The 27,060-nt window shown below is 32.7% G+C and overlaps 2 protein-coding genes across 2 annotated transcripts; both read right to left on the bottom strand.

Annotated features, from left to right (window-relative positions):
- Positions 1 to 1,422: 1,422 nt before the first annotated feature.
- On the bottom strand, positions 1,423 to 6,073 carry LOC113385825 (protein pelota-like). Its single transcript, XM_026623655.1, has 8 exons — positions 5,914 to 6,073; positions 5,746 to 5,842; positions 5,042 to 5,188; positions 4,217 to 4,471; positions 3,427 to 3,649; positions 2,679 to 2,871; positions 1,642 to 1,748; positions 1,423 to 1,520 (listed from the first exon to the last, which is right to left on the bottom strand). The coding sequence occupies exons 1-8, from the start codon at positions 5,952 to 5,954 to the stop codon at positions 1,423 to 1,425; spliced, it is 1,161 nt and encodes a 386-aa protein (XP_026479440.1). The 5' UTR covers positions 5,955 to 6,073.
- A 1,336-nt stretch (positions 6,074 to 7,409) lies between these two features.
- Positions 7,410 to 10,601, bottom strand: LOC113385406 (ovarian-specific serine/threonine-protein kinase Lok-like). Its single transcript, XM_026623253.1, has 8 exons — positions 10,415 to 10,601; positions 10,191 to 10,339; positions 9,527 to 9,635; positions 9,182 to 9,429; positions 8,570 to 8,773; positions 8,289 to 8,497; positions 7,952 to 8,132; positions 7,410 to 7,748 (listed from the first exon to the last, which is right to left on the bottom strand). The coding sequence occupies exons 1-8, from the start codon at positions 10,539 to 10,541 to the stop codon at positions 7,569 to 7,571; spliced, it is 1,407 nt and encodes a 468-aa protein (XP_026479038.1). The 5' UTR covers positions 10,542 to 10,601; the 3' UTR covers positions 7,410 to 7,568.
- Positions 10,602 to 27,060: the final 16,459 nt, after the last annotated feature.

The raw sequence follows: 27,060 nt of genomic DNA, 5'->3' as shown, positions 1-27,060 counted from the left end.
GGTTAGAATAGCTGAAAATTTGTATACCATGATAAGCAAAAAAGAAATAAAATTACACCTAAGTCTGTTTTTACACGGTCTTTTTGTACACGGTTTTGATATAACACGGTTTGAAAATTGAATATTTTTAATTTTTTACACGATTTTATTCCATTTAGCACGAATTGAAATTTTATGTACTTAAATTTTTTACCTTACCTTGTCAAATTTAACTTTTGCGAAGTATGTTCATATCACAAAAAAGTATTTATGAAAGAAAAAAGTCTGAAACCATCGATAGTATCGATAGTTTGCGACACTAGCTTAAAGATTTAAGTGAATTCCCCTTTAGCGCGTACAAACAATTTTTACTGGTCAAAGCAAATGTGAATAGCACTAATTTAGGGGAATACCCTAAAAATTCTTGTTTTTCACTAATTTTAATAGGTTTTAGAGATTAGGAACAAATCACCCATTTTTGTATAAGATCAATGTCTTTTTTTACACGATTTTTTTTTTACGCGGCTTCTTCTGGAACCAATCTACCGTGTAAAAACAGACTTAGGTGTATATAACCAATATTAATTAACACTTACCGCTTCTAATCAACTTGATTATCAACAAATCTTTTCATTTTTCATCAGAAAAAGTTGCCAAAATGCCTATTTGAATATCCTATCTATTATATCCTTAACTTGATTTTTTGTCATAACATTCATATGTTGCAGATCTTACACAATATTATCCCTATCGCCGCCTTTTTCTTTGTGGAAGGGAGCAGAGAATGGCTATCCAGATTATTGGAGATTATCAAGTGTATACCAGCATTCCTATAAGCCCCTAAGAGATAGAAAAAGGACCTTACTAAATACAGTTTATAGATAAAATTTTTATAGATTTGTCTCAATGCATTAATCAATAGTCGGCAAATAAGCTGTAACTACACAATTAAAGTTATAATAAATAATATCAAAGTATAATAATTATTAATACATCACAAAAATATATTGTATAAAAATTTAACTACTTACCTCAAGCTTTAACTGGCATATTTCAATTTTCTGAATGCATGTATCTTTATGAAGAACAGAAACCAAAATCTATTTTGAATCACTAGAGAAAATTTTAACACCAATCTAATAATAAAGCCGTCAAATTCTTAAGGTAAATATTTAAATCATATTTGTTGCTCAATTTAAATTATATGTGTTTATAATTTTATTAGATGAACTCAGAGAATTTCAAAATAAAAATAAGGCAGCTAAAAATTAGGCACCAAAAGCACTGATAACATTTCAAATAAAAATGACACTGGAAAAAATTGTTATCAATGAAACACATTTAATATAAATGTATTAATTATTAGTTTAAAAGTAAAGTAAAAATAAATAATCTCTATGTACAATTACATACAAATATAACTATGTATATTTCTTGTATGAATCACCGTTTATCGGATTCATTGTCGTCATCTTCAGAATCTTCTAGTTCAGGCATAGGAAATCTCAAAATTGCTGCTACACCAGTCAATTGATCTAATTCTATAAAAGTATATGTTATTAGTTATAATATAACAACGTGTTATTATAAATCATAAAAAACTGTAAATTAAAAATTATAAAATAAAAATTATATAAAATTAATATTATTTTTGATACATACGTTCACCAGAAACATGCATGCTTGAAAATATTTTGACTTCTCCGCCAAAGTCGCGAACATTATCAACAAGGCCGACATACAGCTTCCTGGCTGCTACGTCTTGGCATCTATAAATGTAATATAAATACTGAAAACTGATGGCTGCAATAGATGATTTAATAATGTGTTTTCTCACAATCCATCAAAATTCTGTTTGTTTTTAAGAAATATAAAGACGGTTATAAAGACGCGCGCGATGTAACAAACAAAAAATAAATATTTTGCAATGAATAACATATGCATTTACTAATTAATATTGTACTTAATAATGTACTAATTATTAATGTAATAAGTTCAAATGTTAGTAATAATTAATCTTATTATTAACATATGTCTTTGAACTCTCCTTTGTTCATCAGATTTAGTTTGAAAACCTACTTCATCTTATGATTGATGATTTCTTCTTCATTAATTAAAGCTTAAATAAAACAATGTTAACAAATGATTAGCATCAGTACATATAAATTATTTAGGGCAGGAATTTTAGTCTGGAGGCATACATTTTATATAATGTTCGAAAGTCGATAAAGAATTTCTTTTATAAGATATTAGTTAATGTTTGAAGAATGCAGAAAAGAATTGAAAATGAAAAACAGTTAAAAAGCTTTAATTTTAACCGGTAATCAAGTGGAGAGTCTCCGAAAATTGGGGCATTGATATACCCCTGATTTTAGCCCTCCAAATAATCTAATGAAGAAATGATTATTAATCTAGAATGTAGTCGCATTTATATGAACAACAGATAAGTTGTCAAAAAAAATCACAAAATCCTTTAGAAGTTGAGAAAATTGAGGTATTGTTTAATTAAAACAGAAGAGAATTATTGTGCTCAAACAGCTACACCTTCAAAATCAATTTATATTTTGTAAAATCCTCTCTACGCATATTTGTGAATAGTTGCACTTTAAAAATATAAACAAAATCGATTTCTTAAAACTTCCAGTCTAGAACACCCACTATGATAATGACAATGATAACATTATTATTAATTTAATTACCTGAACAAATTATCAGATATCATAAGGGTTTCAATAGCCTGAGCTTCAGCAGCTCTAAGCACATCTTTTTTACCATAAAATGCTTTATCAGGTTCACATTGCAACATGGTATAAAAACTCTCTAAAGCCCTGACTTCACTTGAAGCTTTTGTGTCTGAAATTCTAGATAAAACAGAAGGGTCTTGAAGTACTTCTAAAAAAAAAAGAAGAAATATGTTAGTACAAAAATCAAAATGCTCAAAATAATTGTTTTGGCATGTGCCTTAAAGTAAATTTTGTTAGTACTTTCTTGCATATTTTTAAGAACGTTATAAATGTTTAATCTAATATTTGTTTATAATTTCAATTTTATAAAACTTTACTGTTTTTAAATGTAAACATTTTCATACTTTTCTTATGATATCAATTCGTCATTTATCCTTAGATCAAATAATCTATTCTACTTCAAACGCTGTTAAAACCTTTGAAACAAAATGCTATCATGTTTAGTTGGTTGTATATTGATTTAGGTGTAACTAATAAAATTACAATATTTAATATAATCGTTTTGATTAATATTTATTATTCATATATTTAAATTTATTATATCCAATGTAATATTCATAGTTTATTGTCTTATTGTTATAAATAGTTAAAGATGATACTTCTATAATTCTTCAATAAATAAATTTTGTTCGAATTGTAGTACAGTTAGGTTAGAAAAGTCTATATAGTGTTTTAATAGTTAAAAAAAAAAAAATTGAATTACCTTTAAGAGAATGTTTAAATCCTGAAGAAGCATGAATTAACATAAACTTTGATTTATTTTCCAATAATACTTTGATGTCAGATTTCACAGCTTTCTGGAACATATAATCAAAGAACTGCTCTTTCACAAATCCAGGAGATGCTATCAAGATACATTTCACAATTTCAAAATTCACATGACGTAAAATAGCTTGCATAACTGATTCATAGAACTTCGCTAAACCCTGAAATAAAGAAATCAATATTTTAGAGAGTTTCATTAATAAATAGTACCTACATTGAGAGTGATATCTTAGTTTTATTATGATCAACTATTGATATAGAGTTAAAATATAATAACTGTATAAAATATAAAACATGCATCAAAAACAGTTCAATTAAAATATTAAATATGTTTTTAAAGATATAATTCATATATTTTAAATATATATATATATATATATATATATAATTTTATTTTATGTAAAAATTATGACTTTTTTAATTTATCGAATAGTAATATTAAAAACGTAGTGAGTGTGGTCACACATTCCTGTTTGAACTTGCATTTTAAATACAAAAAGATAGATTTATATAACGTTGTATACTTTTCATATTACAAAGCCAAAATTATATTAATCTTTTCATGTGTTCTTTTTGAATCAATTTTTGTACATTAGTGTTTTGAAAAATCTTATTGTCTATCAGTTGTTATTTTTGTATTTATAATTAAGCAATTGAATTTTGAATGTCTAAAACTGCTAAAAAAAAAATACAAAATTATATTGTATTTTTTATCATAAAGTAATTACCGTTTCATGTTGCGACACAAAGCCTTTTCTTTTTCGAGGTATATTTTGGTCAATTTTGCTTCTTATAAGAGTCATACTTGATGTAATTAAACAAACATGTGCTAATCCTTCCTGCATAACCACAGCTGCAACATCGGCTGTTTGTGTTATATCACACGCACAATCCACTCGTTCTAATGCAACTGAATCCCATAATTGTTTATGAAGTGAAAATTTTCGATTTAGTTCTAAATCTAAAGTATGATAAGCACCCATCTACAAAAAAAAATATCATTTTATAGCTTAGCCATTTTATGTACATATTTGCAATATGTAGTTGCAATGCTAATACATAAACATTTTTGAATAAAGTTAAATATATTTTACTTAATCAGGTCTTAAGGAGTAAGGCACCTTTTTCAAATATTTTTAAACCTCACTTGATATATTATGTAATTTTAACATTATCAAATATAATATGGTTTTTGATTTGTTTAATAGAACTGTTAATGTATTGAATCATTTTTAAAAAATACTCTATTCCTTAAAATAATTCTAATTGTTTTTCATAAATGAGAGTAGAAGTTGCTAGTTATAAAAAGGTACTATTCACTATAAATTTGATTTGCAAAAATATTCTGTTTGCTTAGCCAATGAAATCATAATTTGATTAATCATTAAAAAGTAATTGTAAATTGTAATATTTCAAATAAATATATAAAAAATATATTAACTACTTTGAAACTCACTCTTATAAAATTTAATTATTGACATGGTTGTAGAAATTTTATTAAATTAAGTGTACTATTATATTTTAACATTTATATCATATTAATAGGTTCTTACCTTGACATATTGATTTTCTTCAATGTTTCGACCTTTAAGTCGCAGCATGCAAGCTTGAGTATCAAAATCTATATTTTCTACTCTAATTGTTAAAATCGTGCGAACTCTGTTGCTGGTGGAAGAACCTGTTGCGGATTCATTCTGAACCTGCAATATAAATATAAGTGATGGTTTAGTTCTTTTGCTAAAACTATGAATATGTTTTGTATGTTCAAAGAAATTTTTATAAATTAAAATTTTGTTACATAATTTAATTGGCCATTTATACATATACAGTCGGCATAAAGTAGCATTATTAAGATATTTTTGATTTTTGTCATGCAATAATTCATAGAAAATTACAGAAAGCCATATATAGAAGTAACATATGTTATTAGTGAATAATATTATATAAAGAAAATCAGTATTAAAATATTCTTTATATAAATACATTTTGGAAAACTGCATTTAAAGTTTTTTCTCAAAGGAGAGAGAGTATGCGAATTGATAAAACTGAAAATTTAGCACAGAACAAAACACGGAAGATATTATGAATGACAAGTATAATTGATAGAATCAGTGTAAGATTATAAACAGCAATGAAGGCTCCATGTTATACAATTCCTAAGATATTTCAAAAAAGATAAGATGGGTAAAGCGGTAAACAAACTAAAGTAATATTGAAGAAAATGTAGTAATTATTATGAAAAATATTTTTATCATACCTTTCTTATCGTTGATGCTCGAACGGAGTCGCCTTCAGATATTAAATTAAAAGCATGCCACATATCCTCCGATTCTTCGGGAATAAGGGAAACACTCCTAAAAAAGTAATTAAAAACATAACCTCTGGTAATCATAAGAAAACAACATAATATTTTATTTCAACTGACCCTTCTCCATTTTTTTCCACATTTTTGTGAACCAATTTCATTTCGGCCTAATAACGTATTATTATCGTATAATAATATCACATTTTAGCATTTTCAATTGTGTAATTTAAGTCTACAGACATCGAAACATCAGTGAAAATTCCAAAGTGTCAACACGTCGATTTTCAGCAGATTATTTTCTATCGTGATGGTTGTGGTAGGCTTGGTTTATCACGGTGGACGTGGCATTTTCAAAATGCATATCTCTGATTTTTTGTTCACTTTATGTACGTATCATATCTTTTAAATTTCTCATTAGAGTAATCTGCAAACAAACTTATGAGAACAGCAGCACAGAAAAATGTTGAAGTATTTTTTTTAGATTATGAGATCCGTTGTCAAAACTTTTGAAAATGAGCAAGGTGTCTAAGTTGGCGCGTTGGCGGCGGCAAATGAAGTTTCGTCTGACATTTTTACAGAATTACCAACATAACGAAAATAATTATTCTAGTGTTGTGCAACATGATTAAATTAACTAACTTCACTCTAAACAAAAAATTGACACATTTTGACGTTACGAAGCAAATGAATTATTTATTTAAACACATCGTTAGAAGCGGTTTTGTACAAAGTCTTAAAACAATTGGCAATACATTATAAATTGGAAGCAACTTTAAGTTTTGGATTAAACTGAGAGGTCTTTTCGCATTTTTCATGGTGTAATTCTTATTGAAGTAGAATATTATATTGAATTGAAGTAAAAAAAAATGATTCCAGAAAGTGAATATTTGACTCTTTCCAACTTAGCTGGAGTAAAATTAAACCCAACTTTACTTAGGTATATTAAAGTGTGCAATATAAAAATAATACATTATTTCAACCTTATGTTTTAACTATTTTCACAGAATTATTCTCAAATTTTTGGATTTGAATTATGCTCCGGAGGCTTTGGTTGAAGTACTTCAATATATAATTTTGCACAAAGAAGTTCACAAAAGTTTTTAGTTGTATGTAAGAATGATATTAAACACTTTTACACCTACAGTATACTATACATTCCAAATTAAAACAAATGTGTAATTATTCATCAATAATAAAAAATATATTCTGATAAAGTAACTCAATTCATAACATTCTTAAATTATTAGGTACATTTCATTGTGGAGCACAACTGAGGTAACATGCAACATATTATAATCAAAATCAGGTACATGTTCTCAACTTAAAACTATGAGTTAAACCCAAAATAAACAAATGCTAACAACACTTCTATGCTCTTAGCATGCAAACAGAAAAAGCTAGATAAATTATATTTTTGCAATAAATATTATAAAATATGAATATCTGAAAAACTAATTAAAATTGAAAGTTAAAAATTTAGGTAAAGAAACTTAGTTTTAAAATATGCATACACATGACATGGCCGAACAATTAATTTGATTTGATTTGCAGAATTTACTGTGTTTTACAACGAAGAAAATATTATCATAATGTATGCTTTTTTTTCTCAGGGTGCAATTATCAAAAGTATTATTCACTATTATTTATAAAAATATTTCATATTTTAAATGTAATTTTTTATGTCATTTTATTACTTAGAGCATAGAAGTACCTTTGTATGTAGCATGTACATTTTGTTCCTTTTAATACTGATAACAAATCAAACTTTTGAATCGCTAAAAAATAAGTAGACTTCGATGACGTTTGGCAGGTGGTTCTATTATATCTAGACAATTTTCAGGACAAGAATTATTATAATGTTCATTTATTGAATCTTCCAAATCAGAAACAGTAATTTCTTGTTTTTCATTTTCCTGATTTAATAAATCATTATAACGCTTAATAACATCAGGATCCTATATAAAAATATATAAACATTATTAATATGCCATAAAATTTAAGTAAAATATAAAAAATGCAAATACTTCATTTTGTGCAAAGCAAATCACTAACAACAAATAATATAGTTTGTTAATCTAGTAATGTCACTAATATTTCTAAATACAATTGGCATACCAGTTGCATTGATGAACAATATAATAAATGATTCATATCTAACCTGTAACCATTTATGATTAAGAACTTCGGAACTGCTATATCTAGTTTTTGGATCTACTTGTAACATTTTAGAAATTAAATCCTTGCATTCAGCACTAACCGAAGACCAAATACTTTGTTTGAAAGAGTATTTTCCTTTGCAAATTTGATCAGCTGCTGAGAAGGGTAAGCATCCACAAAGACTGAAAGACAAATATATTATATGGTCAGTTATTATTTGCAAAGATAAAATTATTGTCATATTGTCAGAAGTATTGAAAAAAAAACTCCCACTCAAATAGAATTAATGATAAATTTATAAAAAAATATATCAATCTTTTGCCTACATAAATACATACCAAACATATAATATTACACCGAGACTCCAAACATCAACTTTTTCAGTATAAGTTTTATAATTCTTTAATATCACTTCGGGTGCAACATACCATGCAGTACCACATTCAGTTTGTAACACTGTGTTACCTTCAACAATTTTACTTAAGCCAAAATCTGATAGTTTGACTATTGAATCATCACTATTGCTTTGTAACAGAATATTCTCAGGCTAAAATGAAATAAGATATTAATATAGCTATTATATAAATTATTATATCAGCTAAGATATTCAATTTAATACTTTTAAATCTCTATGTGTGATGTTCTGTCGATGTAAGTAATTAACAGCAACAGCTAGTTGGTATATAATATTCTTAACTATTGGTTCTTTCAGATATTTCGACTCTTTAATTTTATTATATAAATCACCTCCATTCATAAGCTCCAATATCAAAAATACTGCTTCAGGAGTTTCAACAATGTTGTAGACACTAACTATGAATGGCTAAAAAATATATTATAAGTAAGTAAAATAAATTATAACTTTACCAGATTCAACCAGATTCGAGTACTATATAAATATTAATTAGTTCAAGGAATTTCACATTAAATTTATTAGAAAATTCCACATCATGAATTGGGTCACAGTTATACTAAATAATGAAAAACAAAACATTAAAGCATACTTAGAAGAATTATCTATGTGTGGTTTTGAAGTATTGTAATTTAACACGTTTGCCACTAAAATTATATCAACATATAATTCCTCAAATTAAAGCATTGAAAATTGCTGTTTTACTTATTTCATTACAAGAAATCAGTGAAATCAAAATTATAAATCAAATATTAATGAATGAATTTTTGAATATGTTTACTCATCTTCTTACTAATTCAAATTTAACAATTTACTCACATGATCTAATTTTTTCATAATATTAATTTCATTCATAATACGATTAGGATGATTTAATTTCTTTTCATCATCTGCTTTACTCTTGATGATCTGCTTCATAGCAAATTTATCACATGTCCTTTTGTTAAATATTAATCTCACAACACCACATGCACCGCTTCCAAGCTCACGGGAAATGTAGTAGTCATCTTTGATGAGCTTTGGGATTTTATCCACAGTATGTGTGAAACGATCAAAAAATCTAAACACTATAAATAATAATAGAACAATTATAACAAAGTAAGTCATGTTTATACAATGGACAAAGCTAAATACACATGTATGGAAAACCAAATAAAAACTTACATTTTCTGAAATCACTACCTATTGCAATAACATCTTCATTTTGCAATATTCTTTGGTTTCCTTTGCCAACTTTTTCACCATTTATGAATGTTCCATTTCGAGAAAAATCCTGAAATGCACTCAAATGAAAACTTTATTTATTAAAGTTTTATACATAAAATCTTCTATCAACTGCATGAAAACAATGTAATATCTATTCACAAAAAAGACACACCGTGAAAAGTATATTATTATCAATTATAATAGGCTATTTATTACTATTATTATAAATTGAAACATGATATTAAAAATAAATTATGTTATATCAGAAAAAGGAAATCAAAAATAAATTTTCTCCTTCTAAACAACTTCGAATTCTAATAATATTATCAAGATGTATATTAACTTTATTCGCATATTTATACAAAAATATAACATCTCATGAATATTAATGCATAAGTGATATCAATATATTCAATTGATGATAATAGGAACGAGATATCAAAGAATAAACTCAAAATTTCATTCAACATTGAAACTGCCAAGGATATAACTTTTTATGATGATTCGAAGAATTTGAAATGGTTTGTGAATCAAAATTTGCAGACATTTACCTTTACGCAGAAAATTTAATGGCATTACAAGAGTACATTTGTTACTCAGCTAAATATTCTTAACAACTCACTTCTAAATAAACAGGAGAATTCCAACTGTCTCGTTTAAGTTTAAAATGTGTCCTAGATATAAATTGTAGGTGTTCAACAGACATTTCGTCTGTAGTCAAATTTATGTCACAATTTTCTCTGCCAACTGCATACTCCAATTTAGAAAGATCTACGATAAAACACTATTGATATTGGAGAAAACCAACAAGCATGCAAACAATTGTAAATCATCTTAACAAAATACCAAATTTTTTGTGAAGTCGTCGTATAACTACTAGTTGCCCCCAAATAGTTTCATGCACATTATTCTCATTGTTCTCAGCTTCGAACGAAGACTTCTTTATGATATTTGATTTTACATTTCCAGTCATGCTGTCATTTATTATTTTGTATAATTTACAATAAAATAAAATATGTGTGCGTTAAACGAGTTTTTTCATAATGGCTTCTGTTGAAGTGTTTGATAAATGCATACTGGCATGAAGTTATGTAGAAATAATTTGACAGCACATTTGGCGGGAAAAACATGTATCTGATATTCAAAATTATTATTTTATTATTATTTTTTTATGAATTTATATCCATGATACATTATTCATTTTGTTAACAATTTTGCAATTCTATATTCAAAGTAGCAATAAAACAAGCTAGCAGAAACTAAAAATAAAGCGTTAATTTAAAGAAGTTTATTATTTAATTTTAGTTGTAAATAGTTAGTGTAAATAGTTTAAATTATGTACCTCAGTTTATGAATTACTATTAAAATACAAATTAATGGTTTCATGGTATGCGCAAATAATCTTTTAAATAAGCATGTATATAAGCCGCAATCGAACTTTTGACTCTGAAATATTTGTTAGTATGATTTGTTGTTCCCAGTAATTAACTATAGTCTATAGAAATCTTCCATAATAACAATTATTAATTAATTTTATAATTAATTATTAATACATATTTTAGTATATTATATATTATATCACCATTGTATTTGATGAATTTGAATTTTGGCAAACATAAACTTATTATACTCTCACTTTAACAAAGCTACGAGAATTTATGCACACAATTCTATAGTATATTATATATATATATATATATATATATATATATATATATATATATATATATTATATGATGCGATCTTTAATTGATGATTTTATGATGAAGTGATTTTAATTATAGTATTATCGAAGTTCGAGGCATACTTACCCATGATTTTATTTGTTACGTGCCGCTTGCTTAGATAGATTTTGTCAGAAGCAAATCATGATTTATATAGAAATATTATTATTTGTTAAATTTCAAATTCTATAACAAATTTATTAAAAATATTTAAATATTAATTGATGTTATATTTAATATAGATACGGTAAGTACTCTATGTATCATTTTTTTACTATAATCCGTAAACGTAGGTTATTGCTATATTTTTGGGTTTCCGCAGTTTTTTTTTTTTTTGAAACTTTTGTCGATTGCTAAAAGTTCCAAATGTTCCTAACCATTTATTTAATTCAGGCGCCATATGGTCTAAATATAAGTTGACCATACGTCCCGGTTTGGTCGGGACAGTCCCTGATTTCCACCTTGTATCCCAGGTTTTTTTTAAAAGCAATATTTGTCCCGGATTTAGATCTTTCGTGCTGATTTGTCCAGGTTTTTCGAAAATTAATTAGAAAATTAACAAAAATTATGAAAACAAACGAACTTTCTTTTTTTTCAAAACATGAAGAAAATTAAATATAATTTTATTCAAGACCCAAAAGTGAAAAAAATATATAGATCGAAAAAATATAATATAATATCATTGATAAAAAAGATATAATATAATATTGTAGATAAAAAGTATTACATATACATAATCAAATAATAAAGTTCTTACTAAAAGTCCATCACAATATGATTTAAAAAAAGAAGATTTATTTAAAAAAAATAAATTATTGCATCCTTAAATAGCATTTGTTATTTTAAAGCCCCCGCCCCTCTTCCAGGATTAGCATAACTAAAATTGCCGTCATAGTTTTGATTTAACCCTCCGTCGGTCGACGTGGTCTGGCCAGACATTTTCGACTTCAATTAAAAAAAAAAACTTCTAGTAATCCTATCGACTTGAAATTTCTTGACTTTTCTTAAAATTTCATTAGCTGTCGATCAATGAAAAAATCAGGACGAAAAAACGTTCAGAAGGATAAGGTCTGTCTAGACCACCCATACATTTTGTATGAAATATACGCTTTTTGATATATGTAAACCAGTATTTTGTCTTCTTTCATGGTATTTTCTATTCAAACTGCGTTGTATATATTCTTTGCTTTGTGTTGTAACATGAATGTTAGTATTTTCATGACGAGAGTTCCTTGAAAACCTACCAAACTTATTGGTAATCGCAATCAAAGGCGCCGAAAAAAAATAAATATTGATTTTCATTATATAAAACAGAAAAATTAACAAAAAAAAGCAACGATTTTTTATATTTTTTGATTTTTTTATATAATACTAGCTGACCCGGCAAACGTTGTTTTGCTAAATAAGGTATATTCTAAACCATTTCATGCATAAGGATGTGTTGTTTGAATGCTGTATACAATTAGGTATTATAAAAACAATAAACCCCATTAGTTTGTCTATATTTTGTCAATACAATCAAACTGCAAGTTTTATACACTTTCTATAGAAAACATCGTATAATCCAATCCGAGTCTTTTTTGGTTTTTCGGCTTATTAATTACGTTTCAAGTTTTTCAGATTCTTTTTGGATTCTGGATTTTGTGTATAATTGCAAATAATACTACTGAGCTTATACAAAATTTTCAAATTTTTGCGAGGAGAGATAAAAAATGAATTAAGTTACATTCGATGAATTAAAGTAAATTTAATAAAAAGTATATATGTAGAGCAGGGCGAGGCACAAAGGTCCAATTTGACTTTGAGCAAATATAAACTATATTGTGAAAACCATAACAATTATATCACAACAAATAACACATATCAAACGAACAATTATCTGACTACGTTCAGTAAACTGACTTCTACTTCATCATTGTAGAAATGTGCTTTTTTGATGTCTTTCAAAAATTTATTATCTAGACCTTTTTATCCTATATGTAGGGTAACTTGTAACGGGCAGGTGGCAAAAGGTTTAAAGCCTTATTATAATTCTAAAAGTATTTTACAAAATAATTACATTTTTAACTAATGCTAAAACTACCAACGGAAGAAAATACTTTTATTATGGATTTTCAAAGATTACCGTTTATCTCCCCCATTTCAAAGATTATCGTTTTCTAATCAAGGTTGTAGCTGGCTATACATCTTTTTTCCTCTACTTTCAAATATTGTTGTTAAACAATGCTTAACTTTACTGATTTTTGGCACATCGGTGGTGGACCTTTTTAATCCCGGACCTTCATATATTACTATCTATTCTGCGATAAATTCTGGGAAATTATAACTGGAAAAAAGTTATTCGATAAAATGTCCATTTGATCGATACCAAATTTAGATTCTGAATTTAAATAACATAAATAAAAAATAATATAACCTAGAAAATGTTTTATAAATACCAATGAGTATATAATTATACAAATGAGATCTTTCAGAGCACAGTGTTTGAGAAAAATATGCCAAAAAGTGCATTTTCATATTAACATTTCAAAAAAGTTGATATTTTGAGTCTCTAGTAACACTTGCTGCCCGTTTACTAACGTTTTTGTATATAAATAAAACTACAAACAAAACTACTTACTACAAATTTATCATAATTAAATAATATTCGCGTAAAACATCCTATTAAACGTAATTGAACATCATCTGTCAAAAGCGTTTGACATTTCACGAAATTGCCACCGTCAATTGTTTTATTTAAATTACTCTTCAACAAAAATTTTCAAATTCAAAATGTAAAGTTTCTACGCGGATTTGAAATAATTTCTTACCTTTTGGACATTCTCTAGATTAGTACGAATTTTTCAAGACTAAGACTGGCCCAATCGATTCAGCCGTTTTCGAGTTTTATTCGGACATTTGAAAGAGAGCTCCATTTTTATATATAAGACTAGCTGACCCGGCAAACGTTGTTTTGCTAAATAAGGTATATTCTAGACAATTTCTAGAGAATCAAGAATCGTATAATTCAATCGGAGCCCGAATAACTGGAAAAATGTTATTCGACAAAAGGTCCATTTGATCGATACCAAATTTAGGTTCTGAATTTAAATAACATTCCGGATAATCCGAAGTCCGGATAATCGGATGTCCGGATAATCGGATGTCCGGATAATCGGATGACCGGATAATCGGATGTCCGGATAATCGTATGTCCGGATAATCGTATGTCCGGATAATCTGATATCCGGATAATCGGATATCCGGATAATCGGATGTCCGGATAATCGGATGTCCGAATAATCGGTTGTCCGGATAATCGGTTGTCCGGATAATCGGTTGTCCGGATAATCGGTTGTCCGGATAATCGGATGTCCGGATAATCGGATGTCCGGATAATCGGATGTCCGGATAATCGGATGTCCGGATAATCGGTTGTCCGGATAATCGGATGTCCGGATAATCGGTTGTCCGGATAATCGGTTGTCCGGATAATCGGTTGTCCGGATAATCGGATGTCCGGATAATCGGATGTCCGGATAATCGGATGTCCGGATAATCGGATGTCCGGATAATCGGATGTCCGGATAATCGGATGTCCGGATAATCGGATGTCCGGATAATCGGATGTCCGGATAATCGGATGTCCGGATAATCGGATGTCCGAATAATCGGATGTCCGGATAATCGGATGTCCGAATAATCGGATGTCCGGATAATCGGATGTCCGGATAATCGGTTGTCCGGATAATCGGTGTCCGGATAATCGGATGTCCGGATAATCGGATGTCCGGATAATCGGATGTCCGGATAATCGGATGTCCGGATAATCGGATGTCCGGATAATCGGATGTCCGGATAATCGGATGTCCGGATAATCGGATGTCCGGATAATCGGATGTCCGGATAATCGGATGTCCGGATAATCGGATGTCCGGATAATCGGATGTCCGGATAATCGGATGTCCGGATAATCGGATGTCCGGATAATCGGATGTCCGGATAATCGGATGTCCGGATAATCGGATGTCCGGATAATCGGTTGTCCGGATAATCGGATGTCCGGATAATCGGATGTCCGGATAATCGGATGTCCGGATAATCGGATGTCCGGATAATCGGATGTCCGGATAATCGGATGTCCGGATAATCGGATGTCCGGATAATCGGATGTCCGGATAATCGGATGTCCGGATAATCGGATGTCCGGATAATCGGATGTCCGGATAATCGGATGTCCGGATAATCGGATGTCCGGATAATCGGATGTCCGGATAATCGGTTGTCCGGATAATCGGATGTCCGGATAATCGGATGTCCGGATAATCGGATGTCCGGATAATCGGATGTCCGGATAATCGGATGTCCGGATAATCGGATGTCCGGATAATCGGATGTCCGGATAATCGGATGTCCGGATAATCGGATGTCCGGATAATCGGATGTCCGGATAATCGGATGTCCGGATAATCGGATGTCCGGATAATCGGATGTCCGGATAATCGGATGTCCGGATAATCGGATGTCCGGATAATCGGATGTCCGGATAATCGGATGTCCGGATAATCGGATGTCCGGATAATCGGATGTCCGGATAATCGGATGTCCGGATAATCGGATGTCCGGATAATCGGATGTCCGGATAATCGGATGTCCGGATAATCGGATGTCCGGATAATCGGATGTCCGGATAATCGGATGTCCGGATAATCGGATGTCCGGATAATCGGATGTCCGGATAATCGGATGTCCGGATAATCGGATGTCCGGATAATCGGATGTCCGGATAATCGGATGTCCGGATAATCGGATGTCCGGATAATCGGATGTCCGGATAATCGGATGTCCGGATAATCGGATGTCCGGATAATCGGATGTCCGGATAATCGGATGTCCGGATAATCGGATGTCCGGATAATCGGATGTCCGGATAATCGGATGTCCGGATAATCGGATGTCCGGATAATCGGATGTCCGGATAATCGGATGTCCGGATAATCGGATGTCCGGATAATCGGATGTCCGGATAATCGGATGTCCGGATAATCGGATGTCCGGATAATCGGATGTCCGGATAATCGGATGTCCGGATAATCGGATGTCCGGATAATCGGATGTCCGGATAATCGGATGTCCGGATAATCGGATGTCCGGATAATCGGATGTCCGGATAATCGGTTGTCCGGATAATCGGATGTCCGGATAATCGGATGTCCGGATAATCGGATGTCCGGATAATCGGATGTCCGGATAATCGGATGTCCGGATAATCGGATGTCCGGATAATCGGATGTCCGGATAATCGGATGTCCGGATAATCGGATGTCCGGATAATCGGATGTCCGGATAATCGGATGTCCGGATAATCGGATGTCCGGATAATCGGATGTCCGGATAATCGGATGTCCGGATAATCGGATGTCCGGATAATCGGATGTCCGGATAATCGGATGTCCGGATAATCGGATGTCCGGATAATCGGATGTCCGGATAATCGGATGTCCGGATAATCGGATGTCCGGATAATCGGATGTCCGGATAATCGGATGTCCGGATAATCGGATGTCCGGATAATCGGATGTCCGGATAATCGGATGTCCGGATAATCGGATGTCCGGATAATCGGATGTCCGGATAATCGGATGTCCGGATAATCGGATGTCCGGATAATCGGATGTCCGGATAATCGGATGTCCGGATAATCGGATGTCCGGATAATCGGATGTCCGGATAATCGGATGTCCGGATAATCGGATGTCCGGATAATCGGATGTCCGGATAATCGGATGTCCGGATAATCGGATGTCCGGATAATCGGATGTCCGGATAATCGGATGTCCGGATAATCGGATGTCCGGATAATCGGATGTCCGGATAATCGGATGTCCGGATAATCGGATGTCCGGATAATCGGATGTCCGGATAATCGGATGTCCGGATAATCGGATGTCCGGATAATCGGATGTCCGGATAATCGGATGTCCGGATAATCGGATGTCCGGATAATCGGATGTCCGGATAATCGGATGTCCGGATAATCGGATGTCCGGATAATCGGATGTCCGGATAATCGGATGTCCGGATAATCGGATGTCCGGATAATCGGATGTCCGGATAATCGGATGTCCGGATAATCGGATGTCCGGATAATCGGATGTCCGGATAATCGGATGTCCGGATAATCGGATGTCCGGATAATCGGATGTCCGGATAATCGGATGTCCGGATAATCGGATGTCCGGATAATCGGATGTCCGGATAATCGGATGTCCGGATAATCGGATGTCCGGATAATCGGATGTCCGGATAATCGGATGTCCGGATAATCGGATGTCCGGATAATCGGATGTCCGGATAATCGGTTGTCCGGATAATCGGTTGTCTGGATAATCGGATGTCCGGATAATCGGATGTCCGGATAATAGGATGTCCGGATAATCGGATGTCCGTATAATCGGATGTCCGGATAATCGGATGTCCGGATAATCGGACGTCCGGATAATCGGATGTCCGGATAATCGGATGTCCGGATAATAGGATGTCCGGATAATCGGATGTCCGGATAATCGGATGTCCGGATAATCGGATGTCCGGATAATCGGATGTCCGGATAATCGGTTGTCCGGATAATCGGTTGTCTGGATAATCGGATGTCCGGATAATCGGATGTCCGGATAATAGGATGTCCGGATAATCGGATGTCCGTATAATCGGATGTCCGGATAATCGGATGTCCGGATAATCGGATATCCGGATAATCGGATGTCCGGATAATCGGATGTCCGGATAATCGGATGTCCGGATAATCGGATGTCCGGATAATCGGATGTCCGGATAATCGGATGTCCGGATAATCGGATGTCCGGATAATCGGATGTCCGGATAATCGGATGTCCGGATAATCGGATGTCCGGATAATCGGATGTCCGGATAATCGGATGTCCGGATAATCGGATGTCCGGATAATCGGATGTCCGGATAATCGGTTGTCCGGATAATCGGTTGTCCGGATAATCGGTTGTCCGGATAATCGGTTGTCCGGATAATCGGATGTCCGGATAATCGGATGTCCGGATAATCGGATGTCCGGATAATCGGATGTCCGGATAATCGGATGTCCGGATAATCGGATGTCCGGATAATCCGAATTCCGGATAATCCGAATTCCGGATAATCCGAATTCCGGATAATCCGAATTCCGGATAATCCGAATTCCGGATAATCCGAATTCCGGATAATCCGAATTCCGGATAATCCGATTTCCGGATAATCCGAATTCCGGATAATCCGAATTCCGGATAATCGGATGTCCGGATAATCCGAAGCCTATATATTTTTTTAACTTCCCGTAGGGCAAGTTATAGTAATCGCAAAAAAATCAAAAATGAAATTTTTTTTATATCTTTACGTTTCAAAGGTTTCTGAACATTTTGGCATACCTTAGAAAAAATGGATGTATGTGTGTGTGTGTATGTATGTGCGGATACAAATTTTCGTCGACGATTTCGGGAACACGAATCAACCGATTTGAATAATTCAGAAAACATTCGATTCGTATTGATAAGGAGACGTGCTGATTAGTTTTTGGCGAAGGCAGGTCTAGCCGTTCCGAAGATACGGGGCAAAAAGTGCCTAAAACGGAAACTCAGTTTTTAAGAGAACGGAGTGTCCGATTTGAATAATTCAAAAAACATTTCACTTGTATTGACAAGATGAAGAATCGGTAAAATTTTCATGATGGTAGGTCTAGCGGTTTCGGAGATATAGAGGAAAAAGTAAAAAAATGAGCCATTTGGCGGTCAAAAATGATTATTAGACATATGCACATCAAATTATCAGATATTTTATAGAGATTTTAACAATCAGTATACATTTTGTTAACATTCCTATGGGTTCCGTACCAATGCTTACGCGTCAAAATAAAGAAAAAAAAATTTTTTCAAAAAAAAAAAATTAAAAAAAAATTTTTTTTTTTAAATTTTTTTCAAAAAAAAGTAATTTTTTGTCCAATTTATAGTTTCTCAAAAATCTTATCTTTTCAAAGTATATTTTTTTCAAAAATAGTAATCGTTTTTAAAAAAATAATAATTTTTGGTACGGGAAGTTCCAGCAATTTGCCTTAAGGCACAATGCCTTAATTGCCTTAAGACAGAATTCCACTTACAGTTAGTTTTATTGTTTGAACAGCAATCAGAACTCCTATATGTTCTATAACCGAAGTATTATAAAAACAATAAACCCCATTGGTTTATTTAAACTGGAAGATTTATACACTTTCTATAGGAAATAGTATAAACCATCCAAGTCTTTTTTGGTCTTTCCACTAATTGATTACGTTTCAAGTTTTTCATATTGTTTTTGGATTCTGGATTTTGTGTATAATTGTAAATAATACTACTGAGTTTATACAAAATTTTCAAATTTTTGCGAGGAGAGATAGAAAATAAATATTTAAAATTCAAAAAAGTATTTCTTTCTTTACCTGCTTTTTGAAAAGTTTCAAGTAACATTCGGTGAAAAAAAGTAAATATAATATAAAGTATATATGTAGAGCAGGGCGAGGCACAAAGGTCCAATTTGACTTTGAGCAAATGTAAACTATATTGTGAAAACCATAACAATTATATCACAGCAAATAACACATATCAAACAAACAATTATCTGAGTTCAATAAACTGCCTTCTACTTCATCATTGTAGAAATGTGCTTTTTTGCCGTCTTTCAAAAATTTGTTATCTAGACCTTTTTACCCTGTAGGCGGGGTAACTTGAAACTAATGCTTAAAAACTACCAACGGAAGAAAATACTTTTATTATGGATTTTCAAAGATTACCGTTTATCTCCCCCATTTCAAAGATTACCGTTTTCAAATCAAGCTGGTAGCTGGCTATACATCTTTTCTCCTCTACTTTCAAATATTGTTGTTAAACAATGCTTAACTTTACTGATTTTTGACAAATCGGTGGTTGGCCTTTTTAACCCCGGACCTTCATATATTACTATCTAGTCTGCGATAAATTCTGGGAAATTATAACTGGAAAAATGTTATTCGACAAAAGGTCCATTTGATCGATACCAAATTTAGGTTCTGAATTTAAATAACATAAATAAAAAATAATATAACCTAGAAAATGTTTTATAAATACCAATGAGCATATAATTATACAAATAAGATCTTTCAGAGCACCGTGTTTGAGAAAAATATGCCAAAAATGCATTTTCATATTAACATATCAAAAAAGTTTATATTTTGAGTCTCTAGTAACACTTGGGGCCCGTTTACTAACGTTTTTGTATATAAATAAAACTACAAACAAAACTACTTACTACAAATTTATCACAAAAAAATAATATTCGCGTAAAACATCCTATTAAACGTAATTGAACATCATCTGTCAAAAGCGTTTGACATTTCATGAAATTGCCACCGTCCATTGTTCTATTTAAATTACGCTTCTACAAAAATTTTCAAATTCAAAATGTAAAGTTTCTACGCGGATTTGAAATAATTTCTTACCTTTTGGACATTCTCTGGATTAGCACGAATTTTTCAAGACTAAGACTGGCTCAATCGATTCAGCCGTTTTCGAGTTTTATTCGGACATTTGAAAGAGAGCTCCATTTTTATATATAAGACTAGCTGACCCGGCAAACGTTGTTTTGCTAAATAAGGTATATTCTAGACAATTTCTAGAGAATCAAGAATCGTATAATTCAATCGGAGCCCGAATAACTGGAAAAATGTTATTCGACAAAAGGTCCATTTGATCGATACCAAATTTAGGTTCTGAATTTAAATAACATTCCGGAATAATCCGAAGTCCGGATAATCCGAAGTCCGGATAATTCAAAGTCCGGATAATCCGAAGTCCGGATAATCCGAAGTCCGGATAATCCGAAGTCCGGATAATCCGAAGTCCGGATAATCCGAAGTCCGGATAATCCGAAGTCCGGATAATCCGAAGTCCGGATAATCCGAAGTCCGGATAATCCGAAGTCCGGATAATCCGAAGTCCGGATAATCCGAAGTCCGGATAATCCGAAGTCCGGATAATCCGAAGTCCGGGTAATCCGAAGTCCGGATGATCGGAAGTCCGGAGAATCGGATGTCCGGATAATCGGATGTCCGGATAATCGGATGTCCGGATAATCGGATGTCCGGATAATCGGATGTCCGGATAATCGGATGTCCGGATAATCGGATGTCCGGATAATAGGATGTCCGGATAATAGGATGTCCGGATAATCGGATGTCCGGATAATCGGATGTCCGGATAATCGGATGTCCGGACAATCGGATGTCCGGATAATCGAATGTCCGGATAATCGAATGTCCGGATAATCGGATGTCCGGATAATCGGATGTCCGGATAATCGGATGTCCGGATAATCGGATGTCCGGATAATCGGATGTCCGGATAATCGGATGTCCGGATAATCGGATGTCCGGATAATCGGATGTCCGGATAATCGGATGTCCGGATAATCGGATGTCCGGATAATAAGATGTCCGGATAATCGGATGTCCGGATAATCGGATGTCCGGATAATCGGTTGTCCGGATAATCGGTTGTCCGGATAATAGGTTGTCCGGATAATCGGTTGTCCGGATAATCGGATGTCCGGATAATCGGATATCCGGATAATCGGATGTCCGGATAATCGGTTGTCCGGATAATCGGATGTCCGGATAATCGGATATCCGGATAATCGGATATCCGGATAATCGGATATCCGGATAATCGGATGTCCGGATAATCGGATGTCCGGATAATCGGATGTCCGGATAATCGGACGTCCGGATAATCGGATGTCCGGATAATCGGATGTCCGGATAATAGGATGTCCGGATAATCGGATGTCCGATAATCGGATGTCCGGATAATCGGATGTCCGGATAATCGGTTGTCCGGATAATCGGGTCCGGATAATCGGATGTCCGGATAATCGGATGTCCGGATAATCGGATGTCCGGATAATCGGATGTCCGGATAATCGGATGTCCGGATAATCGGATATCCGGATAATCGGATGTCCGGATAATCGGATGTCCGGATAATCGGATGTCCGGATAATCGGATGTCCGGATAATCGGATGTCCGGATAATCGGATGTCCGGATAATCGGATGTCCGATAATCGGATGTCCGGATAATCGGATGTCCGGATAATCGGATGTCCGGATAATGGATGTCCGGATAATAGGATGTCCGGATAATCGGATGTCGGATAATCGGATGTCCGGATAATCGGTTGTCCGGATAATCGGTCGTCCGGATAATCGGTTGTCCGGATAATCGGATATCCGGATAATCGGATGTCCGGATAATAGGATGTCCGGATAATCGGATGTCCGGATAATCGGATGCCGGATAATCGGATGTCCGGATAATCGGATGTCCGGATAATCGGATGTCCGGATAATCGGACGTCCGGATAATCGGATCCGGATAATCGGATGTCCGGATAATCGGATGTCCGGATAATCGGGTCCGGAAAATCGGTGTCCGGATAATCGGTTGTCCGGATATCGGTTGTCCGGATAATCGGATGTCCGGATAATCGGATATCGGATAATCGGATGTCGGATAATCGGATGTCCGGATAATCGGATGTCGGATAATCGGATGTCCGGATAATAGGATGTCCGGATAATCGGATGTCCGATAATCGGATGTCAGATAATCGGATGTCCGGATAATCGGTGTCCGGATAATCGGGTTGTCCGGATAATCGGAGTCCGGATAATAGGATGTCCGGATAATCGGATGTCCGATAATCGGATGTCGGATAATCGGATGTCCGGATATCGGATGTCCGGATAATCGGATGTCCGGATAAGGGAATGTCCGGATAATCCGAATTCCGGATAATTCGAATTCCGGATAATCCGAATTCCGGATAAAAAATTCCGGATAATCCGAATTCCGGATAATCCGATTCCGGATAATCCGATTCCGGATAATCCGAATTCCGGATAATCGGATATCCGGATAATCCGAATTCCGGATAATCCGAAGCCTATATTTTTTTAACTCCCGTAGGGCAAGTTATAGTAATCGCAAAAAAATCAAAAATGAAAATTTTTTTATATCTTTACGTTTCAAAGGTTTCTGAACATTTTGGCATACCTTAGAAAAAATGGATGTATGTGTGTGTGTATGTATGTGCGGATACAAATTTTCGTCGACGATTTCGGGAACACGAATCAACCGATTTGAATAATTCAGAAAACATTCGATTCGTATTGATAAGGAGACGTGCTGATGTTTTTGGCGAAGGCAGGTCTAGCCGTTCCGAAGATACGCGGGCAAAAAGTGCCCAAAACGGAAACTCAGTTTTTAAGAGAACGGAGTGTCCGATTTGAATAATTCAAAAAACATTTCACTTGTATTGACAAGATGAAGAATCGGTAAAATTTCATGATGGTAGGTCTAGCGGTTTCGGAGATATGGAGGAAAAAGTAAAAAATGAGCCATTTGGCGGTCAAAAATGATTATTAGACATATGCACATCAAATTATCAGATATTTTATAGAGATTTTAACAATCAGTATACATTTTGTTAACATTCCTATGGGTTCCGTACCAATGCTTACGCGTCAAAATAAAGAAAAAAAATTTTTTCAAAAAAAAAAAAATTAAAAAAAATTTTTTTTTTAATTTTTTTTCAAAAAAAAGTAATTTTTGTCCAATTTATAGTTTCTCAAAAATCTTATCTTTTCAAAGTATATTTTTTTCAAAAATGGTAATCGTTTTTAAAAAAATAATAATTTTGGTACGGGAAGTTCCAGCAATTTGCCTTAAGGCACGATGCCTTAATTGCCTTAAGACAGAATTCCACTTACAGTTAGTTTTATTGTTTGAACAGCAATCAGAACTCCTATATGTTCCATTGGTTTATTTAAACTGGAAGATTTATACACTTTCTATAGGAAATAGTATAAACCATCCAAGTCTTTTTTGGTCTTTCCACTAATTGATTACGTTTCAAGTTTTTCATATTGTTTTTGGATTCTGGATTTTGTGTATAATTGTAAATAATACTACTGAGTTTATACAAAATTTTCAAATTTTTGCGAGGAGGAGAGATAAAAAATGAATTAAGTATTTCTTCTTTGACTGCTGTTTTTGAAAAGTTTTCAAGTTACATTCGATGAATTAAAGGAAATTTAATAAAAAGTATATATGTAGAGAAGGGTGAGACCCAAAGGTCCAAATTGACTTTGAGCAAATATAAACTATATTGTGAAAACCATAACAATTATATCACAACAAATAACACATATCAAACGAACAATTATCTGACTACGTTCAGTAAACTGACTTCTACTTCATCATTGTAGAAATGTGCTTTTTTGACGTCTTTCAAAAATTTGTTACCTAGACCTTTTTATCCTATATGCGGGGAACTTGTAACGGGCAGGTGGCAAAAGGTTTTAAAGCCTTATTATAATTTTAAAGGTATTTTACAAAATAATTACATTTTATTTACAACGGGAAGAAAATACTTTTATTATGGATTTTCAAAGATTACCGTTTATCTCCCCCAATTCAAAGAATATCGTTCTCAAAAGAATATCGTTCTCAAATCAAGGTTGTAGCATATCGTTCTCAAATCAAGGTTGTAGCTGGCTATACATCTTTTTTCCTCTACTTTCAAATATTGTTGTTAAGCAATGCTTAACTTTACTGATTTTTGGCACATCGGTGGTGGATCTTTTTAATCCCGCTGGACCTTCATATATTACTATCTATTCTGCGATAAATTCTGGAAAATTATAACTGGAAAAATGTTATTCGACAAAATGTCCATTTGATCGATACCAAACTTAGGTTCTGAATTTAAATAACATAAATAAAAATAATATAACCTAGAAAATATTTTATAAATACCAATGAGTATACAATTATATAAATGATATCTTTTAGAGCACCGTGTTTGAGAGAAGTGCATTTTCATATTAACATTTCAAAAAAGTGATATTTTGAGTCTCTAATAACACTTGCGACCCATTTACTAACGTTTTTGTATATAAATAAAACTACAAACAAAACTATTTACCAAATTTATCATGATTAAATAATATTAGCGTAAAACATCCTATTAAACGTAATTGAACATCATCTGTCAAAAGCGTTTGACATTTTACGAAATGCCACCGTCCATTGTTTTATTTACATTACGCTTCAACAAAAATTTTCAAATTAAAAATGTAAAGTTTCTACGCGATTTTGAAATAATTTCTCACCTTTCCGACCATCTCTGGATTGGCACGAATTTTTCAAGACTAAGAATGGCCAAATCGATTCAGCCGTTTTCGAGTTTTATTCGGACATTTGAAAAAGAGCTCCATTTTTATATATAAGAAGATAATATGTAATATTTTTATTATAAGCAAGCTCAACACATGCAAAAGACGGTAAGAAAAAGAAAAAATCAAAACTATAAACATTTAATATATATCGTTGATATATAAGACATGAAAAACTCATTTATCCCATATAAACGCATGTAAAATGAATGGTGGTCCAGCCAGACCTTTCCGACCGTTCGAAGGTGAAAAAATATCTGACCGACGGAGGGTTACAAAAATATAGTCATCTTACTATATTATATATAGAATAGAGTATGCATAATATGAGAACCGCCAACTCTCTTCAAATTATTTTACTTGAGACACCGAATAAAAAGAAGATCATGTTGCCAGATTTTTTTATGATCGGATTTTCCTGTTTCTGCCTTTTTAACTATTTTCGGTGCCTGATATTTTTTGTTGTGCTCACCCACCGTAAAACAATATTACATATTTATTTTACTTGTATTTAAATGTTTTATTTAAACAAAAGCTGAAAATATCGGTACAGGTGATGAAATGATTTGGTCTAAAAACTAAAACTATGTTGGTTATACTAAATATTGAAAAAAACAGAATCAATAAAGTCTTATATATACTTGTATATGTCATTGATACATATGGTGCGGCGAGTGAGCCTGGCCTGCTGTAGTGCTACGATGGGCTACGCCAGCTACGCCTTGCGCGGTTTCTTCAATAAGTAGTAGTAACTTCGAGGAAATTCAAGTAATCTGCAACTATTAATATAATCTAAAAATTAAACAAATCAAAAATTTATTTATTATTATTAATTGCCTTCTTAATGAGTCAAAATATACGAGCACTTAATGTGTCAAATGTACAGACAGTTACCTATTAAATTAATCCAAAATGAAAATAGGTGCAAATATAGTCATATCTAAAACTAAAAAGTACTTGTTTTAGTTATATTATATAATCATATTAATTTTATGTTAAAAACTATATATTGTATAGCATGATAAAGCATTAGAAAATGTTAACTAAACCGCAAAAGGTGTACAGTATTATTATTTATAGTCTAAGAATCTCCAAAATTTTCAACCAATTCAATTATCGTAAAATATTTCCGTATCTTATTATCCGTATAGTATTTTGTTTGATAATTATTGCAATGCGTACACAAAACAAGTTAAATTATTATAGCAAAGAATGTTATATTTTCTTTAATTTATATAAATTATCTAATAATTTGTATTTATAAGCATAACTTTGTTTAAATATTTCTCTAATCTGGTATTTGCGCATGCCTTGATACGCTCCTTCCATGTACTCTCCGGGAAAAGTATATAAATATGGTAAGTTGACGGATTAAAATGAAATTCATTTGAACTACAGATCAAGCCAACACTGACAATAAATAATAATGTTACTTTTAGTTTATGCATTGTGTATTTACTGGATTTGCACTTCGCC

This window comes from Ctenocephalides felis, unplaced genomic scaffold (assembly GCF_003426905.1).
Source record: "Ctenocephalides felis isolate EL2017-DRISC unplaced genomic scaffold, ASM342690v1 CF-g0.4_SCAFFOLD_03571, whole genome shotgun sequence".
NCBI classification, from domain to species: domain Eukaryota; kingdom Metazoa; phylum Arthropoda; class Insecta; order Siphonaptera; family Pulicidae; genus Ctenocephalides; species Ctenocephalides felis.
The sequence above is the reverse complement of the archived record's forward strand: the minus strand, read 5'-3'. Positions and strand labels throughout refer to the sequence as shown.

Coding starts and splice junctions, on each gene's coding strand:
- LOC113385825 (XM_026623655.1), bottom strand. CDS start 5,954: ATGAAATTGGTTCACAAAAATGTGGAAAAAAATGGAGAAGG. Junction 5,189..5,745: donor GAGCATCAACGATAAGAAAG/GTATGATAAAAA, acceptor TTTATATTGCAG/GTTCAGAATGAATCCGCAAC. Junction 3,650..4,216: donor TTGTGTCGCAACATGAAACG/GTAATTACTTTA, acceptor TCTTTATTTCAG/GGTTTAGCGAAGTTCTATGA.
- LOC113385406 (XM_026623253.1), bottom strand. CDS start 10,541: ATGACTGGAAATGTAAAATCAAATATCATAAAGAAGTCTTCGTTCGAA. Junction 10,340..10,414: donor ACGACTTCACAAAAAATTTG/GTATTTTGTTAA, acceptor GTTTTATCGTAG/ATCTTTCTAAATTGGAGTAT. Junction 8,133..8,288: donor GGTGTAATATTATATGTTTG/GTATGTATTTAT, acceptor TTTGTCTTTCAG/TCTTTGTGGATGCTTACCCT.